General features: G+C 47.8%; 1 protein-coding gene across 1 annotated transcript in view; it reads left to right on the plus strand.

The window, feature by feature from the left end:
• ATP6V0D1 (ATPase H+ transporting V0 subunit d1) overlaps window positions 1-24583 on the plus strand; it is a 34540-nt gene extending 9957 nt beyond the window's left edge. Inside the window, exons 2-8 of the mRNA XM_082289849.1 lie at window positions 321-492; window positions 13992-14170; window positions 17111-17190; window positions 20990-21067; window positions 21662-21838; window positions 22607-22684; window positions 23211-24583. Of these exons, the coding sequence (XP_082145975.1) occupies window positions 321-492; window positions 13992-14170; window positions 17111-17190; window positions 20990-21067; window positions 21662-21838; window positions 22607-22684; window positions 23211-23372 (926 nt within the window). The 3' untranslated portion in view covers window positions 23373-24583. The remainder of the gene's footprint in view (window positions 1-320; window positions 493-13991; window positions 14171-17110; window positions 17191-20989; window positions 21068-21661; window positions 21839-22606; window positions 22685-23210) is intronic.
• Window positions 24584-25163: the final 580 nt, after the last annotated feature.

The raw sequence follows: 25163 nt of genomic DNA on the forward strand, positions 1-25163 counted from the left end.
CACAGATTTGTCTTTAAAATGAGGCAAGGCTGATATGGAACTGATGCCTTGAAGTGGCTACCTGAAAACAGAGGCTAGACAAGATTAAGAGAATAAAAGTAGGTATTTATCACTGATCTTTTCCTGCATTTGGGTTGTCCATCATAAAACTGTGCACAAATGTAAGTGAATGACTTAACAAATGGTTTTTGTCTAGGTTATCTTTCAGAGAACAGAGTGCCTAGAGAAGTGCTGAGCAACAGCTTTCTTGGCTATCCTGAAAAAAAACCCCAAACCCAGCCCAAAACCCTCTAAGAGTGGAATTATTCTTTCATTTTCAGACTTGAAACTGCACCTCCAGAGCACAGACTATGGGAACTTCCTGGCCAATGAAGCCTCCCCGCTCACTGTGTCCGTCATTGATGATAAGCTGAAGGAGAAGATGGTGGTGGAGTTCCGTCACATGAGGAACCACGCGTATGAGCCCCTGGCAAGTTTTCTGGACTTTATCACGTGAGTACCAGCTGGTCGTGAACAGCATTTGAAGTGCTGGTGTTCTTCCAGATGTAAGAGCTCTCAGACCAGCTTTCTACTCTCAGCCCTGTGCCTGCTGTGTTTTATGTTTCTTGAATGAAACGGCTTTGGTTGTATCTGGAGGTCTCAAACCAGCAGCATTTTATCACTGTGTTGTTAAAAGCTTCTCCTCCCAGGGAGCGTGTTCTCCATTGGTACAGCTGCTTGGCTGCCTTCCATCCCAGTATTGATTCAGTCTCTTAGAGGTGCCATTTATCTTGGTCCCTTGAGCTAAATGTTCCTGAGTTTTTAAAACTGTAATCCTGCCGTGAAACATAGGCATGCCATGCATGTGCATTACAGCAGTTGCCTGCTAGTTCTGAGCCACTGAGGTTGATCAGCCGTCATCAGGGCTGATGTGATTCTCCTGTCCCATTCCAGGGCCTGTAGGTCTTCCTCTGGCCCCACCACAAACTGGTTCAGGGAGTTGAGCTGGCCAAAAATTGAACAGCTTTTCCCTTTCAGGGTTAACCTTTGACTGGTTTGTTTTTCTTGGACAGCTTAGTGGGATCCAGCAAATGCCAGCACTAGGGGAAGGCACAGCAGGGAGACACAGGGCTGCAGCAGCCTCAGCACGTCCCTGTCAGTTCATGGAAACACATGGGTCTTCCACAGCAGGTTCAGCTGATGTGAAAAGCTTGAAATAGCCCAGCAGTCTTGAGGTGTCTTCTCCCAGAGGTTTTGCACAGCCCTCTGCTTACCAGTGTGCTGCTCTTGTTTTGTTTGGTAATAAAATGGAATTGTTAGTGGCAGAGGGATACCAGTTGTCCTAGCTTGCATCTGAAACGGGGAAGTAAAATTGATTTTTTTCCTTTCCTTAATCTATATTCCTGTAAGCTCTAGTTTGGCTTGCAAACTGCACAGCCAACGGTCTCCTCTAACCACCAAGGAGATGTCTCATGGACAAAAGTGAGTTTCTGGTTCAGTAGAACGTGACTTTAACTTGAATTTCTGAGAAGGAGATCATACTCTATTCTCAAGTGAGGTAGTTAATGTAACACCTCTGGTACAGTGAGCCTGGGCTCATCGCAAGCACTCTGGCAAGTGATGTTTAATCTTGCATTTTTGGCAGTTGTGTGTGTGTTACCGTCCTTACCAGTTACAAGTTTTTGAATGATGCAGGCTGATGTAGAAAGATCTTTGTGGCTGATGGAAAAATTTTAAGTTTTCATCTATCTGTGGCAACTCCTGCATTTGCAATATTGAGTAAACACCCATCTCTCTGCCATGGGCCTTTGTGTTCACTCCTTTCTGTGTCTGGATGCTGCCATTATCTCACTTCCTAACCCAGTGGCTTATATCTATTATTTTCTGGGTCACTGTGCTAAAGCTGTCTCCTAAGCCTTTCCTGTTTTCTAAGAAACAGTTTTTACTTATAAGCTTGTCAGTAAAATTTCTGGAGTTTTCATGTTTTGACCCAAATATGGAGCAAGGCATTACCAAGCTCCCATTTTGCAGCAGTGTTTGCAATGGATGAAGCAACTTCTAGCTCATCATCTTAGTTGTATGGAGCAATCACTTCTATTCTCTCAAACTTAAGTTAACTCTTAAAACACCTCTTTGCCCATCTTGAGTTTTCTGTAAAGACGTCAGTGCTGTTTGAGGTTGGCAGTGTTAGGTGGGTGGTCCTCCACTGTTGCTTTTCCTTTGCAGTGTTACGGATTTATGAAAGTGTCTCAATGGAATTTCACAGTAATCACTAATGCATCTGTCATATCTGTTTAAAGGCAATAGTTTGGGCAGCACACCAGTATCTTGCAGACTTTAAAACTTTGCTGTTGCCTAGCAGTCTCACTTTGAAAACCAGTGTGTGGAAAACATGAACTGAAAGGTCTCAGACCATGCCTGCCTTGGTTACACGCTGCCTGACTTGGTAGGAAGGCTATGGATGGCTGTGGAAATCCAGTTCCCTGTTACTTCAGTCCTGTTGACCTTTATCCAGTGTCTACATCCAGCTCGAGTTTTGAAGAAGACCTTAAAACATCTTCTGTAATCAGAAAGGCTGGTTCTAACCAGCTGTTGGAATCACTTTTTAAAACTGGTGTTCTGCCCTCAACTTGATTTAACTTTGATCTTGTTCTGCTTCTGTCATTCTGATTTTTATGAGTTCTCTACAGCAAAAAATTATTCTGTGCAGATACCTGTGTCTCTTGCTACTGCATAATCTCTTCTTGAATATGTTGGTTCTGTTCAGCACAGAATGTTCCTTCCTCAAGTCGTCTTCACTCTTATCTCTTCTTTTCCTTTTTACCTACAAGATTTGCTCTAATGCCACTGTTTGCAGTGCTGCCTAGAGGAAGGCAAAAGGTGAAGCAGGAAAAAGCTGTTTTCCCATATGGAATGTCTGCAGTCTCTGTAGAGTGTTGTGCAAGGAGTCCAAGAGTTCAGCTGAGTTTTGTCGTGGTTCTGCCACACCACTGATGGAGGGGTCTCCTCTGGGTCTGCACTCATCACACAGTGGAGTATTGTTGAAGTAGAGAAGGTGTTACCAGCTTTGACTGGTCCAAGGTGGGAGTCACTATCAGGGTATTAGAATCTCTAATAGCTTGTAATGACACCACAGACAGATTAAAAGAGAAGATACAGTGAACCACAAGGAGTTTGGAGAGGGTGCTGCTTTTGCCCAGTGGGTCTTCGTTATCTTCTCTTGATAAACCTAGTATTTGGTGATGGGCCTAGTAGAAAAGAAGGTAGACTAGATGTGACTTCTTGGACTGCCTTTCAGGCTGTGTTCCCTGAAACTGTCCCTTGAGTTGTAGTAGGTCTTGGTTTGGGGCAGGGGACAGAAATTTTCAGAGATTTGCTGACAGTGTTAAACTTCCCATGTGTGTCCCAAATAGTTGGGAGTGGAGAACAGCCCTTTTTGGAGCTGGCAACATGCACTTGTGCCACTGGCTTTCATCTAGCTCAGGCATGTATGGAGGCAGCACCATAAAAATGTTCAGCCAAAGGATGTTGGCAGTGCTGAGGATTTTGTGCTTGTGCACCCAGAGGTATTGTGTCATCCTACCTGCCTGGGGGACACTGGGACAAGCCTGTGCCACTTGATTTTTCACCCTGGGTGCGCACGCAGATAAGGGGTGATTTATATTTGCCTTTTGAGCATGACTATTTCCTACTCCATTCTTTTAGGATAGTTAATGAAACCTGAGCAGGAAATGGTAAAGACTGCTCCTGGTAGACAGCTCGGGGCAATTGAGGCACCAGGTGGTCAGAAGAAGAAATTGTACTCAACTGGATGTATCTGTGTGCTAATAGTATACAGGCTGAAGTGAAATAAAAAATAGTAGAAAGATGTGGAAAGTTTGAGCAGGGCTGGCTTCTGCAGGAGGAAAGCTTGAGTTCACCAAGACCTCTTTTGAGTTGTAAACAGAGATTTTTAACAGAGTGGGATTGTAGGAGGTGTGTCTGGCTCAAAATGGAAGGAAATGTTTTGTAGCATGTCCAGCTTTGAAACTCACTGCTGCTGGATGTCTTCGTATGTACTTACCTTTTTGGCCTCCTTAGGACTCCTGGATAACCTCACATAAGACGGGCACATTGGAGCCTGTTAACGCTCACTGCTAGTGGTCAGAGTGTGCGTGGCTGATGCCAGGAGGTGGATCAAGCATTTAAAAAACTGTCAGGCTTTCTCCTTCCCGAGTGTCCTGCTGGACCTTTGGGGTGGTTTTGAGTGGATCATCAGGTGATTGTTTTGCTTGTTTTTTGAGGGTGCTGAGATCTGACCCAGGACACATTGCTGAGATCTGGGGAAATGTCTGATTGTGGGAGCAGCTGTAGTCCTTGTCTCCTCTGGCTTCAGCGCCAACCTTCCAGGAGCCATGCCGTTTGTCCCATATGGAATTATACCATGTAATTTCAGTTGCCTCTTTGAAGCAGCCCCTGCAATAAGTGAGGCCAGGGAAAGGAGAAGCAACAACAGGAGGGCAGTGCAAGGGCTCTGGAGCAGAGGGTGTGTGTTCCGTGCCCGGCTCCAGGAGAGCGCGTTCCGTGCCCGGCTCCAGGGAGGGGAGGCCGCGCTGCCGGTTGCTTGCCGGAAGGTGGCACTCCAGCCCCGTGCTGCCTGTCCCCAGGTGCACCGCGAGTGTGGGTGAGGATGGTCACCTGGGGAGGTGGGCAGGAGTTAACCTCTGTCCTGAGTATAGGAGAAAGGACAGTGTTTAAAAGCACGTGAACAAAACTGACCCCAGAACGTGGCTAGGCAGTAGCCCCAAAGTAAGGTCTTTGTTTCCCGAGTCACTTGCTGACACTGATTTTTTTTTTCTGTCCTGTTGTGCTCCTCTCCTGGCACCACACTGACTCTTTCCTGGCTCTGATTCTCTCCAGGAACTCTTCTGTGGCAAGTGTTGCGTTCTTAGCACCAAAATAAGGGATATCAGCCAACTTCCTCAATTTGTTTTTTCAAGTGGTGGCTGTAGCTGGCAGCCTCTGCCACTGCAAGCAGAAAGCTCGGTTTGCTGAGCCTGCTGCAGTCTCCATAACACACCTGCTTGCTCTGCATCTTACCACACAGCTCCTTGCTGGAAGTCTGCTGGTGCTTCCCCATGTCTTTCAGCCAACCATACTAGGTTCTGAGCGATAGGCACAAATTGTCTGTTAACATCTCTGCTCCAACACAAACAATGGACTGTTTGCCTGAGGGAATGCAGTGGTGCTCTGTAGGGCAGCAACAAACAGGTATTAAGTGTTCTTGAAACAGCAAAAGCCACTTCCTGAATTCAACAAGCACATATTGACTTGTGGGATGGAAGTGGGTTTTAGGTTCTTCTCAGTGATGTGCTGCCCTGCCTTTCTGTACAGGCTTTGTTCTTTGTGTTCACCTGACACGGTGCCATGGCCCGTCTCTCCTTCCTTCCAGTGTTCCTGTATATGGTTTAGATAGGAACAACATTAGGATAAAGAATCCTGACTCTAACCTGCTGTAGGCTTATCAGATTTTCAGCTTTAGTATTTTTCCAATGGTAGGGAGAAGGGTTTAGTGGGTTTTTTGGTTGGTTTGTTTGTTTTTTGTTGTGTGGTGGTTTTTTGTTTGGGGTTTGTTTTGGTTTTTTTTTTCCCTCCCCCTTGTTTCAGCACAGTCTCTTCCCTGCTCCAAAAAGTCTGGCTTTGCAGCAGACCAGTGTCAGGGCTCTGGCAGCTGTTGGGCCCCTTGAACCCTCACAGCAAACTGATGGGCAGAGAAGGGTTTGGCCTTGTCTTCAGGGGGGAGCTGCAGGTAACTGTGGACACTGAGTGTGCTGTGGGAGTGAGGGTTGGGGGCAAGCTGGGTCTAAATACGTCTTCCAAATCTGTGATCAAGCCTGTCATCAGAGGACAGACTAGGTCATCTTTTATCTTTATCTTACCAGCAAGGGCTGGGAACCAGGTTCTTTTTTTGCCCTGAGGTTGCAGTGGGGAACTTGGCTTTCAGTATGTTTTTGTGGTCACAAGATGTGTTTTTGATGAGGCTGCATGTACCTTTTCCCCTTGCACGTGCCTTTTCTTAGCTCACACTTCCCTCTGTTACCTTCTCTCTGACCCGGTCCTGCTCTGCCTCTCCCCTGCACTGGATAGATCTAGTTTCCGCTGCACAACTTTGAGTTCAATTTTAATTTTGCAGCAGTGGTTTTTCTGCAGCCAAATTGTTTCAATTGCTACTTGAGCTCAAGAGCAGTAATCCTCCTCTCTGGAGTAGGAAGTTGCCTGTCTTCATTCTGAGTGTACTGGAGTGTGCATCCTGGCACAACTGTGGAGGTTACAAAATATGACTACATCCTTTTGAAATCCTTTCCTGCAGAAGGAAAAAAAAACCTCCAAATGCTTTACATTAGTGTAGTTCAGTGGGGCAAGTGCAACAATCTGAAGGATCTTTCCTAATGCTGCTGTGGTTAAAATTACACTCTACAATTTCAGTCAGGGTCCTTGGTGGCAGTGGGGTTAGGAAGCAAAAATTACTGTAGTGGCTGGGGATCCTGCAATAAAAGGTTTAAGAGCCTTTTCTGACAGAGATTGTTTTGGCAAAGCAGCGCAGGTTTCTGACAAACAGCTTCCCTGTTTGCAGGGAGTGCAAAGTTGAACTGATAAGCCAAGTTCTTGGAGGGATTACACAATATTCAAAATAAGAGGGCATGTAGCTAATGGTCTGGAAATGATCAGAGACTTGTGTCCTCTGGATGGTGGCATCAGAGCTGCATCTGCTCACCTGCATTCCCAAAGGATGCTGATCTCACTGGTTTCCCAGAACCAGTGTCTGTGACAATGGACTGGGTTGCATGGTGGTGACTGTGGGAGTCATGGTGTGGCTGTGGGTGCTCTCATTAGAAAGGAAATCTTTGAAAGGTGTATTTCACTGTATATTACATTAAGAGGATGCTTTTTTCCCCCAGACCTCTGGTGCCTGAAAATGATTTCGTTTGGCCAGTGGATTTGAATGGGAACAACAGAACTTTTCTCCTATGGAGCAGCACTGTTCTTCACTTGGAAGGTGTTAACACTGTGCCTGGCAAACAGTGAGCTCTGGTAGTGACAGTAATGTCATAACAAAATGTTACTGGTGGCAGTAAAGATGCAGCAAAAACTGAGTGATGAGCTCCAGATGTCAGCCCATGTGTCACTAAGATAAAGAAGTCTTTGGTGAAACACTGCAGCTCTGAGAAGGGGCCCTAGCATGCAAGCTGTGGGTGATTAAGTGAGAATTCATTGCCCCTGGATAAGATCCCTGTCCAAGCTTATGTGGTGTCATCCACAGGCAGTGTGTGGACTTCTGTCTTCTTGGGCTTTGTTTAAAGCTGAATTCCTCTGGTGATTCTGCAGTTTGCAGGACCAGTCCTTGTACTTCCCCTGTGCTCCTTCTTGCAGTCTTTTCCTTGACAGGCTGAACAGAATGTCTGTTAGAGGCATAAAACAAGAAGGGAAGGGAGTGTGTGTATTAGAGGTTATTGATGCTCCTCAAATCAATTTATATGTGACTGCAGCTTTTGCAGAAGAACACCTGTATGCAATGCCTTCAGCTGAGTGTGCGCTCACTAAGCATTTCTGTGCACGTGTAACATGCTTCACTCCTTGATTGAAACCATTCCCAAGGTCTTCAGTGCTTGACCTCAGCAGCCTTTGTTTTCCTTTTACCTTTCCATTGATTTGCCTCACCCAATGCTCTAGACTGTCATGTTCAGCCCAGAGAAGGCCTGGAGGCCAAGGGTTCTGAAGGCTTCCTGGGGGCATCTTGGATCCGAGTCACCTCTCCCAGGTCCATTCTGTAAGCTAGTTTGAAGCCTAGCGAATACTTGTGTAGAGCTTTGCCTAGGTACCACAATACTTAGAGACTGAACTAAATCTTGCATCTGCCTCATATGGTTTACTGCATGTCAAATGAGATGATGAATTTTCTTGTCTTCTGCTGGCATCAGGTCTGTATGCACAGAGATGTTCTGCACATTGGCTGGGTCCAGACCATACATTCACTGAGAAGTAGATAAAGGCTTTTGGGCCTCTAAACTCAGTCAGGTTTCTTAGCTACTAGAGACAGTTTGGGGGATAATGTGAACAGTGCACCCTTTCCTCTTATTTTATATCTGTGAAATGTTTGGGGGTTTGTGCTTTACATGTAAGATTAGAAGAACTTTGTGCAAGTTTGACTTCTGCAGCTGGTTCCTGTGAAAGCAGCATGATTACATGGTTTTGGTCAATATTTAAAATGTAATTAGTGCTCAAGTCTGCTCAACATGGTGCAGAGTGCCAGGGCTCAGCTCTGCGTATCAACCTCATGTTTCTCAAGCTTTGAGGCTTGAGTTTAGGCAACCAGAGATTCTTGCACCAGGCTGCAAGGTGTTCAAAACATTCTCTGGTGTTTCAAGGGTTTTTTACAGATCAGGAACACTGAATCAAATTCATAAAGCCTTAAAATTAAAAGTACTTCGTGTAGCTTTTTTCTCGTTAGTTTAATGCAGCTAACACTGTATCGCTGCTTGTAAGTTAACAGATGATACCAGTGGAAAACTGAGGTCAGTATCCCAAGAGACATAGACTAGAGGATAGTAAAAATCATGTGGAGATACAGCTAAATATAGATTAATGCTGAGAACATTCCTGGATACTTGGTTTTGAAAGGCTGCCACAGCCTCTGTAGTACTGTGAAGTTATAACTCTTTGCTCTCAAATGGTCTTGTTGATCTAAGTTTAGCAGAGCACCCACTTACTGGCTCAATGCCCTTGGTTTGTGGTGGCAACCATGAAATTCTGAGCTTTTTCTTTGGCAGGTTCACGAATGTAGCACTTAGGTATGGTTTGTATTGGTGTGACTCTAGGAAGGACAATGTGCAAAGAGGAAGAGACCAGCAAGGACACTGAGCAGAGAGCATTGCACACTGCATCTGCTCTTGTTGTTCCCTGGGCTGTCTGACCTCAGCTGCAGATGAGAGGTAGAACTGCTGCTGATCTGACATGTTCTAATACAAGCTGAAAAACTGATTAAAGGATTTGACTCTGTTCACATCCATTGTCTGTTATTCAAACAAGTCTCAGTGAGACACTGAGATCTTCCTGATGTGCAACATTCTTCTTTCCAGATCAGGACAGCTGTGCAGTTATTTACTAATGATCTCAAGCTGACCCCGCAGATACAAACATCTCAGCTGTTGGCACTATTCTTAGTGTCAGCCACTGCTCTTTTGGGCTTTGAAGTCTGTGTGTTGCTTTCCCCCGTGGCTGCTTAACATTTGGAGCTTGAGAGAGGTGTGACAAGTGGCTCTGTGTACCAGCACAGTATCCAGTGGGATACAGATGGATCTCTGTATTTATGCACAAACCCAAGGAAGTAGTGGTACAACCAGCCTGAAACTTTTTTCCTGAGTTACTTCTCCCAACACCCCCTGAGTATGTGAACTGAATGAGCTGCAAGAGGGAAGCACTAGATGCTAAAGTGACTGTAGTCAAAACAACTTCATTATCTTTTAAAGCTGTCTCTAGAATTCATGCCGAGTTCGAAGCACTGCTCTGATCCCACTGGAAATTTCCCTTTTTCATCCCAAAATAAATACATGCTTCTATAGTAATCTGAGTAACTGCCCAGTGCAGTCACATAAGGACTTTGGCCTTGCTCACAGTAGTCTGAGTTAACGTCTAATGCTGGTTTTGGAAAGCATTAAAGTTGCCTGAGCAAGGCAATACCTCAACCCATCCCAACAAAACTCCTGCTATGCACCTCTGCATTGGCCCACTGCTGTCTGTTGGCTGTGACATGGAGGGCTGTCCTCATGATCCCTTGCAGAGCAGCTGCTAAGCTACAGTTTTGGCTCTGCTTTTGGAGGATCCCTGAGAATCTCAGGTCATGCAATGTTCCATCATTATTCATGCTTTGTGACCACTTGCAGTATTGTTGACGGTTTTTTTAGTGTCCTGGAACAGAAAGCAATAAAAAACCAACCTATCTTTTGTAGGACAATGACTCTTTATGATTAGATTAGATTAGTAAGTGGGGGAGGGAGAAGGTGTAACTGTTTTGGGGTCACTGCCTTGCAGTGCTGTGCTTGAGTGCCTTGCAGCCAAGTTGTAAACGCCCCATGTGTTGAGTGTTCATGCATTCTATGTGCTCCCCTGCTAAAACAGCCTTTCCAAATATTCAGTGGGCCACTGCAGTCTTTCTTGCATTTCTCATTTATCAGTGTCTGTACTTAAGTAATGCCAGAAGGAGGAAACATACATTGTCAAGGTACCTGTGCATGGCTTTTGCATGTGTGCTCTACCCTTGCTTGATTCTGCTCCATAGCTAGCCATGGGTGACTATGTCAGGATTTAGCTTCTGGGGGCTGGCTCTCCCCTCTTCTCTTTGAGGGGTCTCTGATCTGTCTGCCTGAGACCATACCTCCCAAAACCAGCAGTGAGAGTGAACTCTGGCCTGCTGCTGCTGGAAGGAAGGTTTGGCCCACCAACCCCCCTCTTTTGGCTTCTCTAGGCATATCCTAGTCTGATTTTGTTCTTGTTATCTGAGTGTCACCCAATGCATATTGTTCTGCAGTGGGAGTTGCTGGAGGAGCAAAGATAGTGGCTCCAGTTGTCTCAGACTTCAGGAAGCTGTAAATCATCATCTGTTTCCTGCTGTGGATGATGCTGAGGATATTCCTATGTTTGCTGACTCTTTTATGTTCTTTAATAAAAAGTTATACTTTCCTGTGAGATGTTACTGACGCTTCTCAGTATTGACTAAAATTGTATTTCTGTGAACGTGAATTTCTGGAATATACCACACCTCCAGGAGGAGTTATGCCTGGTGTAACTGTGCATGTCACACTCTGGCCGGTTTTGTGCCCATATCCCTGGGTGAGCAGAAAGCTCCACAGATGAGAAGAGGCTTTTCCAGCTGCCCTGGCACTAGAAGAGTTGCCTTGTAGTTATGAGTGACTAAGCTGTGACTGGTTTTATTGGGATGAAGTAGGGACTGAATGTGAATGAGGGTGGTCTGGGCTTGCTTGAAGTAAATGGAACTACCATCAAGGATTAGGTAGTGGTGCTGATGTCTGGCTGGCCTTGACAGGCACAAGAAGACCTTTGTCCTGCTGTATCTCCCTTGTTATTGTGAAGGTTTGAAATGCTGTCACGATGGAAATTTGAAGGAGAATTCCCCCCTTTATCTCACGCATATTAACTCTTCCTGCAGGGATGAATCCTTTGACAGCAAGATTTAAGTGGGTGAAGTAATCTTTAAAACAGTTGATGCCTCTTTAGAGGCATTGGCATTTGGGTTATAGACCATGCATTTCCCAGACCTCCCTGAAGGATGAGGAAAAATCAAATTAAGGGGTATAAATTAAACAAGGAGGGCCGTGCTTTGCTCTCTGGCACTGGAAGCCAGCTGGGTTGTCTTTCCTGGCACCATCAGTCTGAAAGCAGGAGCTTCTATGTATGAAGAGAGTCAGATTTTGGCAGCTCTCCCAAAACCTGGCTGTGGTTTTTGTGCTGAGTTGGACCGGGAAGGCATGAATGATCTTGGTGGGACTCCAGTAAGCTGCTCTGAAGACCTGAGAGCAGAAGGGCTCCAAACATTTTTCCTCAGTTCCTTTTTTGTACAGTCGACTTTGGCCGGGCTTCTTGCAAGTATCTTGTGGAGAGTGGTATCTGTAGTAAACTGGGGATAGGAAGGAGGTGTGCTGGCGTACATGACCATATTTCCTTACCTATTCCCTCACTGTAGGCTGAGTTAAAGTAACAAAATTGGTCTCATCGTATATTGTGCTTTGCTTTGTTGAGAGAAGTGCTGCCTATGGTCTTTCCTTAAGACTACTGTGTTGCACAAAGGAAACTTTCATGTTGAGGGCAGATGGTGGAGCTGGGAAATGATCTTCTGTATCCTTGTTCTGGCGCACCTCATGGAGAAGCATCTGTGTTAGGGTGCAGATGCTTTTATTTACCAGGAACCAGCTGCTTACTGCAAGGGACTTACCTCAGTTCTCATAAACAGGCCCTTCTTGCTGTCCTGGAGATTGCAATCATCTCCATGGTGAGAGCTGCACAAACAGGAGGGAAGATAATGACCTTGTGGATTAAAGGGCAAAAGGAGGTTTCCTAGTACGTGAAGCTTGTGCTGATTGCCCTGGTTCTAGATTGAACCAGGAAAGGTAGGCTGCAAACACAAAAGGGTGCTCTGCAAAAATCATAGGGCCAGGAGGTGCTCTACTCAGCCTTGCAGTGTGGAGAGGAAAAAGCGGCGCCTGTTTGAGGAACTAAGGTGTGGATTTGATTTGTTCATGGACGTGCCCTTTGAGCATATTTGAGAGGCAATAAGCCCATCTAATAAAAACTAGTAAAATCTGCCTTTAACTGGCTCTGCTTACCTGCCTTTGATGTGGTTAAAGGGAAGCAGGTCTGCACTGTGCTCCTTGTTACCTTGGAAATACAAAGGCCAACAGCATCCCAATGTGTGTCTGGCAAACATCACCAGAGCTTTGCCATGCCTGTCTTCACCACAGTCCCAGGATGCTGGCCTTAAATTCCTTTCTTCAGGAAAAGTACTCAAGTACCTGTGGGAAGCCTGACTCTCAGCAGAGCTTCAACTCCAGATGTGCACACCTTCTTCTGCCATTCTAATTCAGGCCTGATCTCGGTTGTTTTGGAGCAGCTCCTGCCAAGGAGCTTCTTCAGGTCTTTTCCATCATCTGACTTTTTAGAGTTAGAGTTCTAGCAGTGAGATCAAGGGAGTGTAAAATGCCACATACCCTTCTTTTCAGCATCTGTGCGTCTTCCCTGTGCTACTGAGGGATTTGTGCAAAGGCAACTTCTGACTAAAAAACCCCCTCATCTCATTTGATGTTTTTCAGGTTCTCAGCTTGGTTGGCTTGTGGCTTAGCTGGTGGTTAAGATGCCTAGAGCATCACTGCTGTTCTTGCTGGGGACACTTAGTATTTATGTGATGCCTTGATCGCTTGTTTGGACCTTCTACTTGGAGAAGGCTACCAGCCTTTCATGTGTCCCCAGTCTTCAGGCCATCTGTGTCTCTGTTCTTTGGCTGGACTGGGAGTACTGGGAGGTGTTCTTTCTCCTCTGCTCAGCACTAGAGGAGGCCTCACCTGCGTGCTGTGCCCAGTTCTGAGCTCCTCACTGCAGGAGAAACATGGACATACTGGAGAGAAGGGCCACAAAGGGCTTGTGTTGGTGGAACTTAGGCCAGGTGCTGTGATTCCAGATTGAATGTCCCGTTGCTGCAGTGCCAAAGGCTGGATCTGCTAATCCTGAACAACATAAGTGGAGAACTTGGTTTGGGATGTCATAACTTGGGTTAATGCAAAGAAGTTTGTAACTTTTGGTGTAGAGATGTGAAAAACCTTGTGTGTAGTTTCGTGAGGGTGTGAGTGAAGGTTGTGCCAAAGCTGCCCATCCTGTTGTTTTTGGAACAGAGTGAGGCTACAGAAATGTGACCCTTCCTCCTTTCACTTGGCAAGATGGAGCAGTGTTGCTGGCACTGGAGCTGGAGCCAGGCTCCTCTTGGAGGTGTGTGGGGTTAGAATGAGAGACAGTAGACAAATGACCACGGGGGAATGTTAGGAAAAGCCTTTTCATTGCAAGTGTGGTCAGATGCTGAAGCAGAGCCCCAGTGAAGTTGTGAGATACACATCCTTGCAAATAATTCAAAGTTCATATGAACATTCAGAAGTCTTTTTGCCTGAGCAGCTAGAGCTGACCATGCTCAGAGCAGGGTAGGGGGCCAGAGACCTCCGGAAGTCAGTTCCAATCTAGCACTCTTCAGTGGTAGGTGGTACCCAGATGGTTCAGCTGTGGCATAAATCAAAGCCTGGGATTATGCCTGACTGCCTTTTCCTAGGTCGGCATGATAAGCAGATGCTGAGGTACCTTAGTACTTCTCTGTGGGAAGCTTGCATCTTTCTGGAGATGTTCATGAGGAGATGATGTGTGCCTGTTGCTGGGTTTCGTATTATATGTATTGTTTCAGTCTTCCTCTCTCATTCCTCCAGGTACAGCTACATGATTGACAATGTCATTCTGCTGATCACTGGGACTCTGCACCAGCGTTCCATCTCTGAACTGGTGCCCAAGTGCCATCCTCTGGGAAGTTTCGAGCAGATGGAAGCTGTGAACATTGCTCAGACACCTGCGGAGCTCTACAATGCAATCCTGGTGGACACTCCCCTGGGTGAGTGGAGCCATTCAAAATACCTCTCAGCTGTGTGTGGTGGAACAGATGTCCCTTTCTCCCCCAGTCTAACTAGCTCCAGCTAAGCCTAAGTTGTGTTCCAGGAAGACAAAGCAGTGGGTAATGCAGAGCTGTGGCTGTACTGCCTGTGGTGGCTGGGCTTGAGTTCAGGTTTATGCCTGTCCTATGCCATCTTTTCCTCTGGAGAACCAGCTAGCTCTCTGTACCCTTCAATCAGTGTCCGGGCCAGCACAGTGGTAGGGCAGACTGTTGGAAAGTTTGTTTTTTGTGAGCCAGGCTTTGAGTCTCCTTAGTGAAGGGCTATTGGGTCTTCTGCTGGAGCAAATAATTTGATTTCCAGCACTTTTAGTTGGACCATTGGGTAATTTCTTGTATGCAATTTTTATGGATAATTACAGAGATCTGCACATGCCCAGTCTTGTTCTGAGACTACTAAAATTAGCACTAGTTAAATGAAAGCCCTTTATATAAACAAAAAACAAGCCCAACCAACCACTGCAAAACAAAGAAATCTCCAAAAGCCTTTTAAAACTCATTGTATAGCAGCATCTTGGACTGAAGTATATTGCCTCAGGGCTACAGGCTTGTTTAGGAGGCACATAATACTAAAATCAAATGTCTTATGAACAGCTAGTCAGATAGATGTGTTCTTTAAAGATAAAAAGTGTAGGAAGTGGTTCTGGAGAAAATATGGAAGTCTTTGCAGCAGTAGGGGAGGTAGTCACAGGTGACTTGCTAGTTTAGCATCTGTGGGCAATAACGTAATGAGATATGCCTGAGTCAGTGATTAGTCATTCTTTTGGGGTTGCTAGAAAGAACAAAACACTCTAAGTCATCATACTGTCTTTGATAGAAATAGTTGGGTTTGGAACTGAAGTGCTTTTGCAAATGCTCTGTGTAATAATGGGGCAAATGAAGTAGTTGTCATGGAAAAATGACTTGTGTCCAGCAAAGAAGGGAGAACGTGCCTCAAGAGATCTGGGTTGCAAGGCAGGACAACAACACAGCAGGAGAACTGAGGCTCTGCATGCAGCTGAGTTGAGCCCACTGTAGGGATGATGTGTGGGAAGAAAATCCTCCTCACAAATAAGTGGGAACCTTCCCATTTTGGCAAGAAGATAGAACGGAGTATTTCAGAGATTATGTCTCAGAGACCTTAAAGCTTCCATCAGAATATGGAGTGAAAATTCCCCATGTCAGTGTTGAGGTGGTTCTGGAGAACACGGCTGGCAGTTGAGGGTCTTTGCCTCTTGCACATGAGTTTGTTTTGCCTGCTTCAGCCCTGGCTGGGCCAGCTTCTCCAGACCTTTGCCCTGGCCATGCCCTTGGGGCTGTGTACCAACTAGTGTGGCATTTCTTCAGCAGGGGAACATGGGGAGTAGCTGTGTTGCCTAAACAAGCAGGCATGCAGGCTTCAGTTGTTTAACTTGCACTCTTTCCAGTGACCACACGCAAAGGAACAGCAGCTCTATCTCCTAAAAGGACTTGAGTTGCGACGTGGCTTGGTGGGAATGCCTAACCCCAAATGGCTTTCATAGGTTAACAGGGCAAAATGAGATTTGCTGTAAGCCTAATTTGGGATATTGGAGGGCCAAGAACTGAAATAGCTGTGTACTCATTCCTCAGCTACTCTTGAAGTAGCCACTGCTTAGCTATCCGGGCTGGCCAGCACGTCCTGCAGTAAAAACCAGTCCTGGCACACTCTATTTGCATTTTTGCCAGCCATTGGGAACAGTGTTCCCCCAGCCACGTGGCGTTGTGCTCTGATGCTGCAAAGAAACTTTTGGGGAGGTTAACCTCCATTCAGAACTCTCCTGACCCACATTGTGGCTGCTGTCCCTCCAGGCAGCTCATGCTATAAAAGTGGTGCAGGCCAGAGGTGTGAGTCTGCATTGCAGCTGGTTTGTTGCACAGAGCAGAGCACTGGTCAGTTCTCAGCACAACTGTGGTGTCTGTTACCCACAGCTGCAGTGTGTAAGCTGAGACAGATCAGATTTCTCTTTGTAGCAAATTCAGCAAAGTTGGTTGCTGAGTGAGAGTTGAAGAAGTCAGGAAGTCTTGTCAGTGGGTTTTATTGTACCACTCATTTGCTAGCAAGAACACAACAGCAGCATTACATTGCACTGTAGATGTACAAAACTCATCTATATCTGCAGCTTGCAGCACCTGTTTGGTCTGAAATCTGTGTTCTTTTGGTGGCAACAACAACTCCCTCCCAGAGGTACTCTGGCAAAGTATGTAGGACTGAGCATCCTACCACGTCCTACTAATTTATTCTGTCTCCTGTTGCTAACTTCCAGCTGGAGGAATAAAAGCACTTGGAAGACGTAGAAAATGAGACTGATAGACTTGACCAGGAGAAACAACTCCTGACTCAAACCATGACCAGTGTCATGGTCTATAGGAGCTGTGGCATCACCATGCCTTCTTAATCCACACTAAGATATTGTAGAAGGAGGCAGAAGCATCAGCTCCATGTGACTCACTAGCTGCTGTCTCACAGGTACTTAAGCACTCCTGCAATGCTGTAGCAGGCAGTTCAAAGCTGCCTTGTCACCTCCAAGTGCCTGCATGTGGGAACAGTTTGGGGATTGCTTATTTTTAAATACAGGCTTCTGTATCACTGATACTGGAGGCTGGAGCTGAGAATTTCTGCTGGGAATAGGCTGTTAACAAAACCATAGGATTAAGGGTGAAGCAAGACTTTCATATGAGAACCCCAAAAATTATTATGGCCTAAGGAACCATGGTGGAGCCTGAGGTTTTGAGTCATGACAGTTTGGCTGCTGAAGATAAGGGCCAGGCCTAGGAGGGACAAACTCAAGACAGGGTGTGCTTCTGCCTGGTATTATAGAGGAGTCTGGAAAGTGCTGAGCATGGGTCTGGTTAGGGCAATGCTAACTTCTGTCTCTGTTTCAGCTGCTTTCTTCCAAGACTGCATATCTGAACAGGACCTGGATGAAATGAATATTGAAATAATTCGAAACACCCTGTATAAGGTAAATGAGTCACAGAATTGCAGAATGGGTTAGGTTGGAAAGGGCCACAGTGGGTCATCTGGTTCTACCTCCTCAGTCAAGCAAGGTTATCCCAGAGCACATGGCACAGGATTGTGTCCAGGTGGTTCTGGAATATCTCCAGTGAGGGAGGCTCCACACCCTCTCTGGGCAAACAGTTCCAGTGCATGGTCACCCACACAGTATAAAACTTCTTCCTCATATTCAGGTAGGACTTCCTGTGCATCAGTTTCTGCCTGTTGCCTCTTGTCCTAGTGCTAGAGTCTCTAAGAAGGGAAGGAGATATTAATTTCCCTATTTATTCCTGGCATGCTGATTAAACATGGCCAAAACCTAGTTGCATCCATTGGAAAGTAAAGATAGTGCTCCTGGAGGGCCCTGACATCCGATCACACAACTCTGCCGGGTCAGGGCACCAGAGCTAGGCAGAGAGGAGGATTTTCTTGGAGCTGTCGAGTCTGTGCAAGAGATTTTGCAGAGGTTGTGTCTTTGAATTTCCTCATACCCCAGGCAGGCAGGAGAAGTCTGCTCCCTCACCACAGGGGTTCAGAGGTGTAGTTAACTGCATTCAAGGTGACTAGATCTTAAACTTGGTTGAAGGACTCCCATTGGCTTCTCACCCTGTCTTGAGCCCTTTCCGAAGACCTTCCAGCAGTCTGCTCAAGCCTTCTGTGGCTGTGGTTGGGGTTAGATGTCCTTGGTAGAGCAGCGTAAAAGGTGGAAGCTGGGGAGAGTATTGGCAGAGGGATGTGGAGGGGCTAAGGATCTCCTTGTCCTGAGCTGTCATCTCCTCTGCGGGCCCTGTCTGGTTTTAGCTGGCAGTGTCGAAGCATGTGTTTATGTGCAGGCTGTGGCTATCGCTCCATCTCAACTCTCTGGATCAAGGGTGGGATGTAGATTGTATCTGTCAATCTTGTTTTGGCTGGTCACAGCCAGCCTGCAGTTGGTGTGACCTCTTCTTCCTAAGGAAGCTGTGGCCTGTTTGGAGAGGCAGAGAGCAGGTCAGGCGTGAAGGGAAGAAGGCAAAGGGAGGGAGAAGGAACGGCGTGTCAGCAGTCATGCCCAGCTGCCTGTGGCCTCTGGCATGTACTGGTCTTTGCTGTAATGAGGAGGGACACCTGTGTGCATAAACACCACAGCCTTGCAGGGCACTGGCCTCGGTCTTGATGTGAGTCAGGAGGGGAAGGCAGGGAGCAGAGTGGGCACAGGGAAAACCAGTTGGGAGGGAGGTGGGATGTATCCCCTTGCATCCCAGCTGCCATGTCCTTTCCCACATCCTTTCTGAGGCTTGATACAGCTTTGTAGTCTGCTCTTCCTACCCACAAATGGAAATGTAGGTGCCTGTAATGCCTCAGTGTGTGCGGCACTGGTTCTTGCTAAAGAGCAGCCCCTGGGGAATACAGGGGCTCTGTCCGTAACAAATCACAGGGATGAACGGGTGGAAAAGGTGATTACTGCTTACAGACTCTATTTGAAGCCACCTCTCTGCCTAGGGACTGGAAAATGTATAATACAATGCAAATGAGGGAAATAAAGTCAGGTCTGAAATCTGCAGAGAGCTGCTCTGAAAAACACAACAGGCCCGGGACAAATGCCTGTGTCCGTGTGAAGTTGGCATGGGAAGGGGAAATGCTATCTCCCAGACATACTGGAGGTTTTTTTCAGGAATCTGTAAGGGTGTTGACAGAAGATTTGAGCAGGATTCATAGGAGGAAAGCTATTGCAAAGGTTTCTTGTTAGCAATGAAGGTTCTCAAATGGAAATATGGTTAAGATGGGGAATAGAGGTTAAAAGTGGTCAGTGCTTAGTGTAGAGTGCAATCAGTAGCCAAGTCCTGCAACGGAAGTGTGCTGGCATTGTTATCTTCAGTGCTTACTCCCTTTGTTTCACCTCTTGTTGAAGTGAAGCCAGCTGACTGTTGTCCTTTGCTGGTGACTTTCTTGTAGGAACCAGCTGAAGGAGCTTTGTGACTGGATAATAAAATAAAGCAGGTGAATCAATGTGGATAAATGTGGAGTGGTGTATAGCAGAGGCAAGGAGGGAACCCCAGCTCTGCTTGTACAGTGAGGGTCTCCTTGTTCCTTCCTACTACTAAATGGAATCTTGGGTAGTGATTGACCTAAGCAAGTGTCTCTCTGCAAGGTAACATGTTCCTAACAGTATAAAAGAACTGTATGAGTATCACTGTGCTACTGAATCCCTCTGTAAAGTGTGTTTGACCTGGACACTATCTCATTCCACTTATCTCAGAGTATGAACAGCAAAACAGGAGAAAGTGCCAAGGAGGACACATTAGAGGCTCGGGTATGATGATTTCTGTATGGAAACCCTCACCTGGAAGAGGAGGGAATCCAAGCTGTGGTGGTATCTACAGATGATGTTGGAAAAGTCAGCGTGGATGACAGGCTTGTCTTCAGACTGGATTTGAGGACAGATGAAGCTAGCAGGAGGTAGAGGGGGTGGGTTCATGAAAGGGAAGACCGACTGAGGATCATTAAAGGCAAAGACACCCCTGTTCCTGGGGTAAGGGCTTCAGGACACTGGAGCGTTTCTGTCAGTTGCCATCACTGGAAGGGCACCAGTGTTCAGGTGTTTACAGACTGTTTCCATGGTGTCTGTGATATTGGATCCCCATTCACTGCTGGATATTTGAGTTCACCTGTGTTTGCTTCTAAAGCCTTAGGTTTGTGCATGAGCTCTGATAAGGGCAGAGGTAGTGACTGAATCTCTTCTCCACATTCCCTTTCCTGTCAGCCTCAAACAGCATCCATTATCCATGTCCCTGTTCCTGTGGTAACTCTGCAGACTGATGCTCTGTGCTCTCCTCCACCTGAGCAGTGGCGAGTGCTGGAGAGGCTCTCTTTGATGAGTGATGCTCACCCAGCATTGTCCTCTTCCCCTGTGTGGTAACAAATATTTACAGAACACAGTAATCCAGGTGCTTTCCTAGTGCAGAGGCTGAGGGTGTCCAACTTGCACTTTCTTGGTCCATCTTCAGTCCTAGAATTGTTGTGATAAAGCAGAGATTTATGGTGTCTCTGCATTCTTTTTTTCCATCCCTTTGAAGTGATTCTGGTTGCAGCTCTCTGCCCAGGGAGGTGTTTTATCACATGATCACTTCTGAGAACATTTTTGCTGAATGATACTTTTAGCCATCCACAGCCTTCTTAGGCTCCCCCTGGGAGACACAGTCATCTTCCAGATGGATTACAGAACATCTCCACAAAGGATTACGTTTCCTGGAGGCAGCATAGCTGTGCCTGGCCTTATGTTTTCTGCAGTGCTCCAGTTGGGATAAGAGACTAAGTGGCCACAGTGTGAAAAGACAATTAGAGAGAATGGCTGGTTTCTTTCACAGATGTCCTGTCTCATCTCTTGACTCTGCTTACGCAGCACTACTTTCTGAGTGTAGGTCTTGCAGCTATGGTTGTGTGGCTTGGCATGTTTGTGGAGGCCAGAGCAGGGTCAGGAAACCATGTGAGGCTTCAGTGAGCTAGGCAACTCAAAGGAGAAAAATAGGCTTTAACCTTACTGCCTGGAGATCTTGCCCACAGTAAGCTCATGCAGTCACTTGAACAAACCCAACCACAATCCTTCATGTCTCTGGCTCCTGGTGAAGCATTGTCCTTGTGTGGGCAAGTTCACATGGGGCCAGACTGCCTGTGCTGTGTTACAGAGCATCTGGGAGCCTCCCTGCTTGCTGTCTGTCCTCTGCTAAAGGCCCTGTGGGGGAGTAGATGAAGCTGTGCAGAAGAATGCTCATCTGCCCTCTCTCTTCCAGGCTTACCTGGAGTCCTTCTACAAGTTCTGCAAGACGCTGGGAGGTACCACGGCAGATGCCATGTGCCCAATCCTGGAGGTAGGTCTGGAAGCTCCCATGGCTGTATAGTATTAGAGTGATGGCCATCACTCCCTGCTCAGGTCCAGCTTGTCTGCCAGTGTTAAGCATTCTCCAGATAGTCTTCAGCATCCCCAGGCCCACTTGACCTGCTCGCTGGGAGGAGACCTGGGGAACACTGCCTGCATATGACTTTGGTTCCCTGAGTACTGATACATTTGTTGCCTCTGTGGCAACTTCTTCATCCTCTCACATGGATAACAAGTAGGAGAGCTACCAGAGCTGTTTGGGTCACTGCCTGTCTACATGCCAAGGCTTGATGTGAGATGTGCAGAACTCAGGAGCAGTAGGTGAGAGACATTCCTTGACTTGGGCAGGATTTGGCTTGTGCCTGGGATAGGGATTTCCTCACCTGACTGCTCCCCAGGTACCAGCTACTGGGCATACTGGGAGCCTGCTCTCGTAGCCTGCCCTGGCTGAGCACTGGAGAGCTGTACACATCCTGGAAGCCTCCTCATGCTGCCTTCTGATGTGGCTTTGTGCAGAGCAGCACTGATATCTGCCAGCCTCTGGTAAAGACACTACATCCCAGCATGAACCACTTTTTTCCTGCAGTTTGAAGCTGACCGGAGGGCCTTCATTATCACCATCAACTCATTTGGTACTGAGCTGTCCAAGGAGGACCGAGCCAAGCTGTTCCCACACTGTGGCAAGCTCTACCCTGAGGGCCTAGCTCAGCTGGCCAGGGCAGATGACTACGAGCAAGTCAAAAATGTTGCTGACTACTACCCTGTGAGTGCTCTGGGGTGAGGGCTGTGGGGACTGGTACACGGACCTGCTCTGGATCAGAGCTTCTTGGGGACCTGGAGGAACTTGTGGCTTTACAGCTTGGGGAGAGAGGTACCAGTCTTCTGCAATGCTGTTGGTCCTGCACTCTGCTCGGCCAGGACTTGGCTTGCCTGAAATGTCATTGGCTTGTTAGTCATGGCTGTCATTTCAGTGGTGATTGGGAGACAGTGTTCCCTGTCCCAGGGTGTGGGGACTGCCTTTACCACCAAACCGTTGAGGTGTTGACGTGGCAGCAATGCCAGGCTCTCCTTGCCTGATTTAGGAATGGAAATGTGTCTTCAATGAGAAGTGGTGTTGCTCCACTTCCAGCCCTGAGTGCTGGTTCAGTTGAAGGTGAGACACTGACCTGAGAGGACATGTTTGGATTTGTCTGTGTTCAAGCCACTTTGTGCATGGCTGGCGACCTGTTTGGAGTTGGAGTCTGAGCTCAGTGTCCCCGTACTGAGCAGCCAGAGTGTGTAGGCACTGGGGTCTGGCCCAAACACTCCAGTCTGTACATGGAGGGGTCTGTACATCGGATGCCCCTTTTCCTGTAGACTCAAAGCAATGATACACCTTTGAGAACTGCACATTTTGGAGAAGGGGCAGGACTCTTGGCTTCTCTGTCCTCTGACTTGACAGAGTGGCTGGAGTATCTGTCTCACACAGGGGGCCCTCAAGTGCTGCTGAGCTTGGGTACAGGGTATATGCTCATGTAATGCCTTCCTGCAGGAGTACAAGCTGCTATTTGAAGGGGCTGGCAGCAACCCTGGAGACAAAACCCTTGAAGACCGGTTCTTTGAGCATGAGGTGAGTGAGCCCTGAGATGCTTCTTGATATGTGCCATTTACAAAGCTCCAGGCGTCAGGAAGCTGGTCTGCTGCCCTGTCAGGAGTGCTGCTGATGAACAGGATTTGGGGGAAGGAGAAGCATGCTTGCCCTCTGCTCCTGCATGAGAATGGGGGCCTGGCATAGTGTTTGGCCTGTTGTCTCACCCAGACAGATTAGAGCAGTGTGGGGAGGCATGTTTGGGGCTGCTGGTGGATATTTGGTCTATCAGTAGCAAAACCAGAGTGTAATTACATGGAAAATGAGGACTTTATGGTACCTGAGTTATAAATATTTTCCCCTTCCAATGTCAGAGCCTGTCCTGAGCCATATGCTGCAGGTTAGAGCTGTCCTGAGAACCTAGAGAGATAGAGAACAGGATACCTGTGCTGAGCCTTCCAGCCTGCTGGGAAGTCATGGGCCCTTCCAAGCAGCTTCATGCTTGCCTTGACCAACTCCTCCTATATGAGGTGAACAAATTACATGTCCTCCTCTGGGCTTTCCCCAGGTGAAGCTGAACAAGCTGGCCTTCCTCAACCAATTCCACTTTGGAGTCTTCTACGCCTTCGTGAAGCTGAAGGAGCAGGAGTGCCGCAACATTGTGTGGATCGCAGAGTGCATTGCCCAGCGGCACAGGACCAAGATCGACAACTACATTCCCATCTTCTAACTCTGCTCTGCTCCTGTCCGACCCTCCCGCCCCTGGAGTCCGGAGGGATCCCTAACTCCCTGAGTTGTCCCTTGCCCAGACTCCAGGGATGTCCCGTCTGTGGAACTGGATCAAATGAGGAAACTGTACAGTTGCTAGTTAAATTATTCACAAGCTGACGTTTGAGTTGTGTGTACTGTGAGACGTCCAGAGGGACCACTGGTCCAGGCTTAGCCCTGTGCAGCAGGAGGGCCTCCTGTTGTGTATGCAGTAGTCCCAGTGTTCCTGTACTAATTGCTGTGTGCGCTTATGCTCATAGAGCAAGCTTGAGTTGCAGGGGGCTGCCTCTGAGGGGGTCCCACTGCTGCAGAGGAGTGCATCAGGTCTGCCATGGCTGGGGGGGCCCTCTGTCAGTGCTCTGCACGCCTCCTACTCAGTGTTGTTCCTGTGAGATGTAGTTAGAGTGTGGTTTGTAGTGTAGCCCATGCTGCTGTGCAATCCCTGCATCCCCTTGTAGTGAACCCTGACCTGGGAGAGACCAAGCAGCCCTGGCCAGGACTGGAATGGAGCCTGTGGGAATGTGAGGGTGGAGCCAGAGTCCTTGTGGAGCAGAGTTCTCCCACTCCGGTAGTGTTTGCACTTGTGCAGCCTCACTGTGTCTGCAGAAGCAGCTCTCATCAGTATCCCTGCTGCAGTGGACAGGGCTCCATAAGCTAGCTGAGCTCCTTCCTCCTGTGGAGACCCCCAGCTTGCAGTTTACTGTCACAACCATGCAAGAGCTGGGGCTCCTCTGGGCTCTGCGGATGGTGCTGGAGCCCTGCCCCCCTGGAGGGTAGACATCCAGGCTCCTCCCCTGCAGAGAGTGGGTTGGCACTGCCATGGAGCTGTATGGCACAGCTGGCCAGGGGACAGAGCAGCCTTAGTCACCCTGGTGAGGGTGGAGATATCCCAGGCCCTGCCTGTCCATGGTCTGGGGTGGGAGCCACGCCCTGGGCATGGTGTGGCAGCCCTGCTCTTTGCTGCTCTGTCCTGGCTAGCTCCTACTTGCACTTGGGTTCTGGGAGATGTGCAATGGCAGCAGACAAGCCTTGCTGGTGGGAAACATGCTGGATGCTGCTGGGAGGAAGGATCAGTGGAGAGCGGCTCTGTCCCAGCTAGTGCTGTGGTCACCTCTGCAGTTTGTTTTCCTGTGATCCCCTCCTCTCTACACCAATAAATATCTGCCTACTGCACTGTGCTCTCCTGCTTACTTGGGCACCTGTTCCCGCAGCCCCAGGTGGAGCCCCCATCAGCCACAGAGAATCTGGTAGTTGTGGTAGTAGAGCCTGGTGTGGCTCCTGCGTGAGTTGGGACACTTGTTTCTATCACAGGCATGGCGGTGATACCAGCCCATGAGGCTTAGGGTACTCCCTCCAGCCCAAGCCATGACAGTGCTTGGTCTGTGTGTGCAGCTGGCTGCTGAGCTAAGGGGTGCAGCCTTATGGGAGTGCTCCATAGGGTTAGGGAGCTGCATGACTTATCCCTGTGCGTGGGGCTGTCCACGTGTGGCACTGTCACCGCTTCCATCCTTGCCCCAGCAGGGCCACAGAGTGGGAGCAAAGCAAAAGAAAGCCTTTGGAATAGGGTTGGGGAGGAGCAGGGAGTGGGCACAAATCCTTCCTGGCAGGCTGACCCCTTTTCTGGGAGTGCCTGTGGCACTTGCTGCCACAGGTGAGGTTCTTGCCACAGTGCTTGGCACGGTGCCAGCTGTGACCCACCTTAGCTCTGCCCGCAGGCTGGGCATCCCTGAGCAGCATTGCAGCACTGCACTGC

The sequence above is a fragment of the Coloeus monedula genome (assembly GCF_965178545.1).
Source record: "Coloeus monedula genome assembly, chromosome: 13".
Lineage (NCBI taxonomy): Eukaryota > Metazoa > Chordata > Aves > Passeriformes > Corvidae > Coloeus > Coloeus monedula.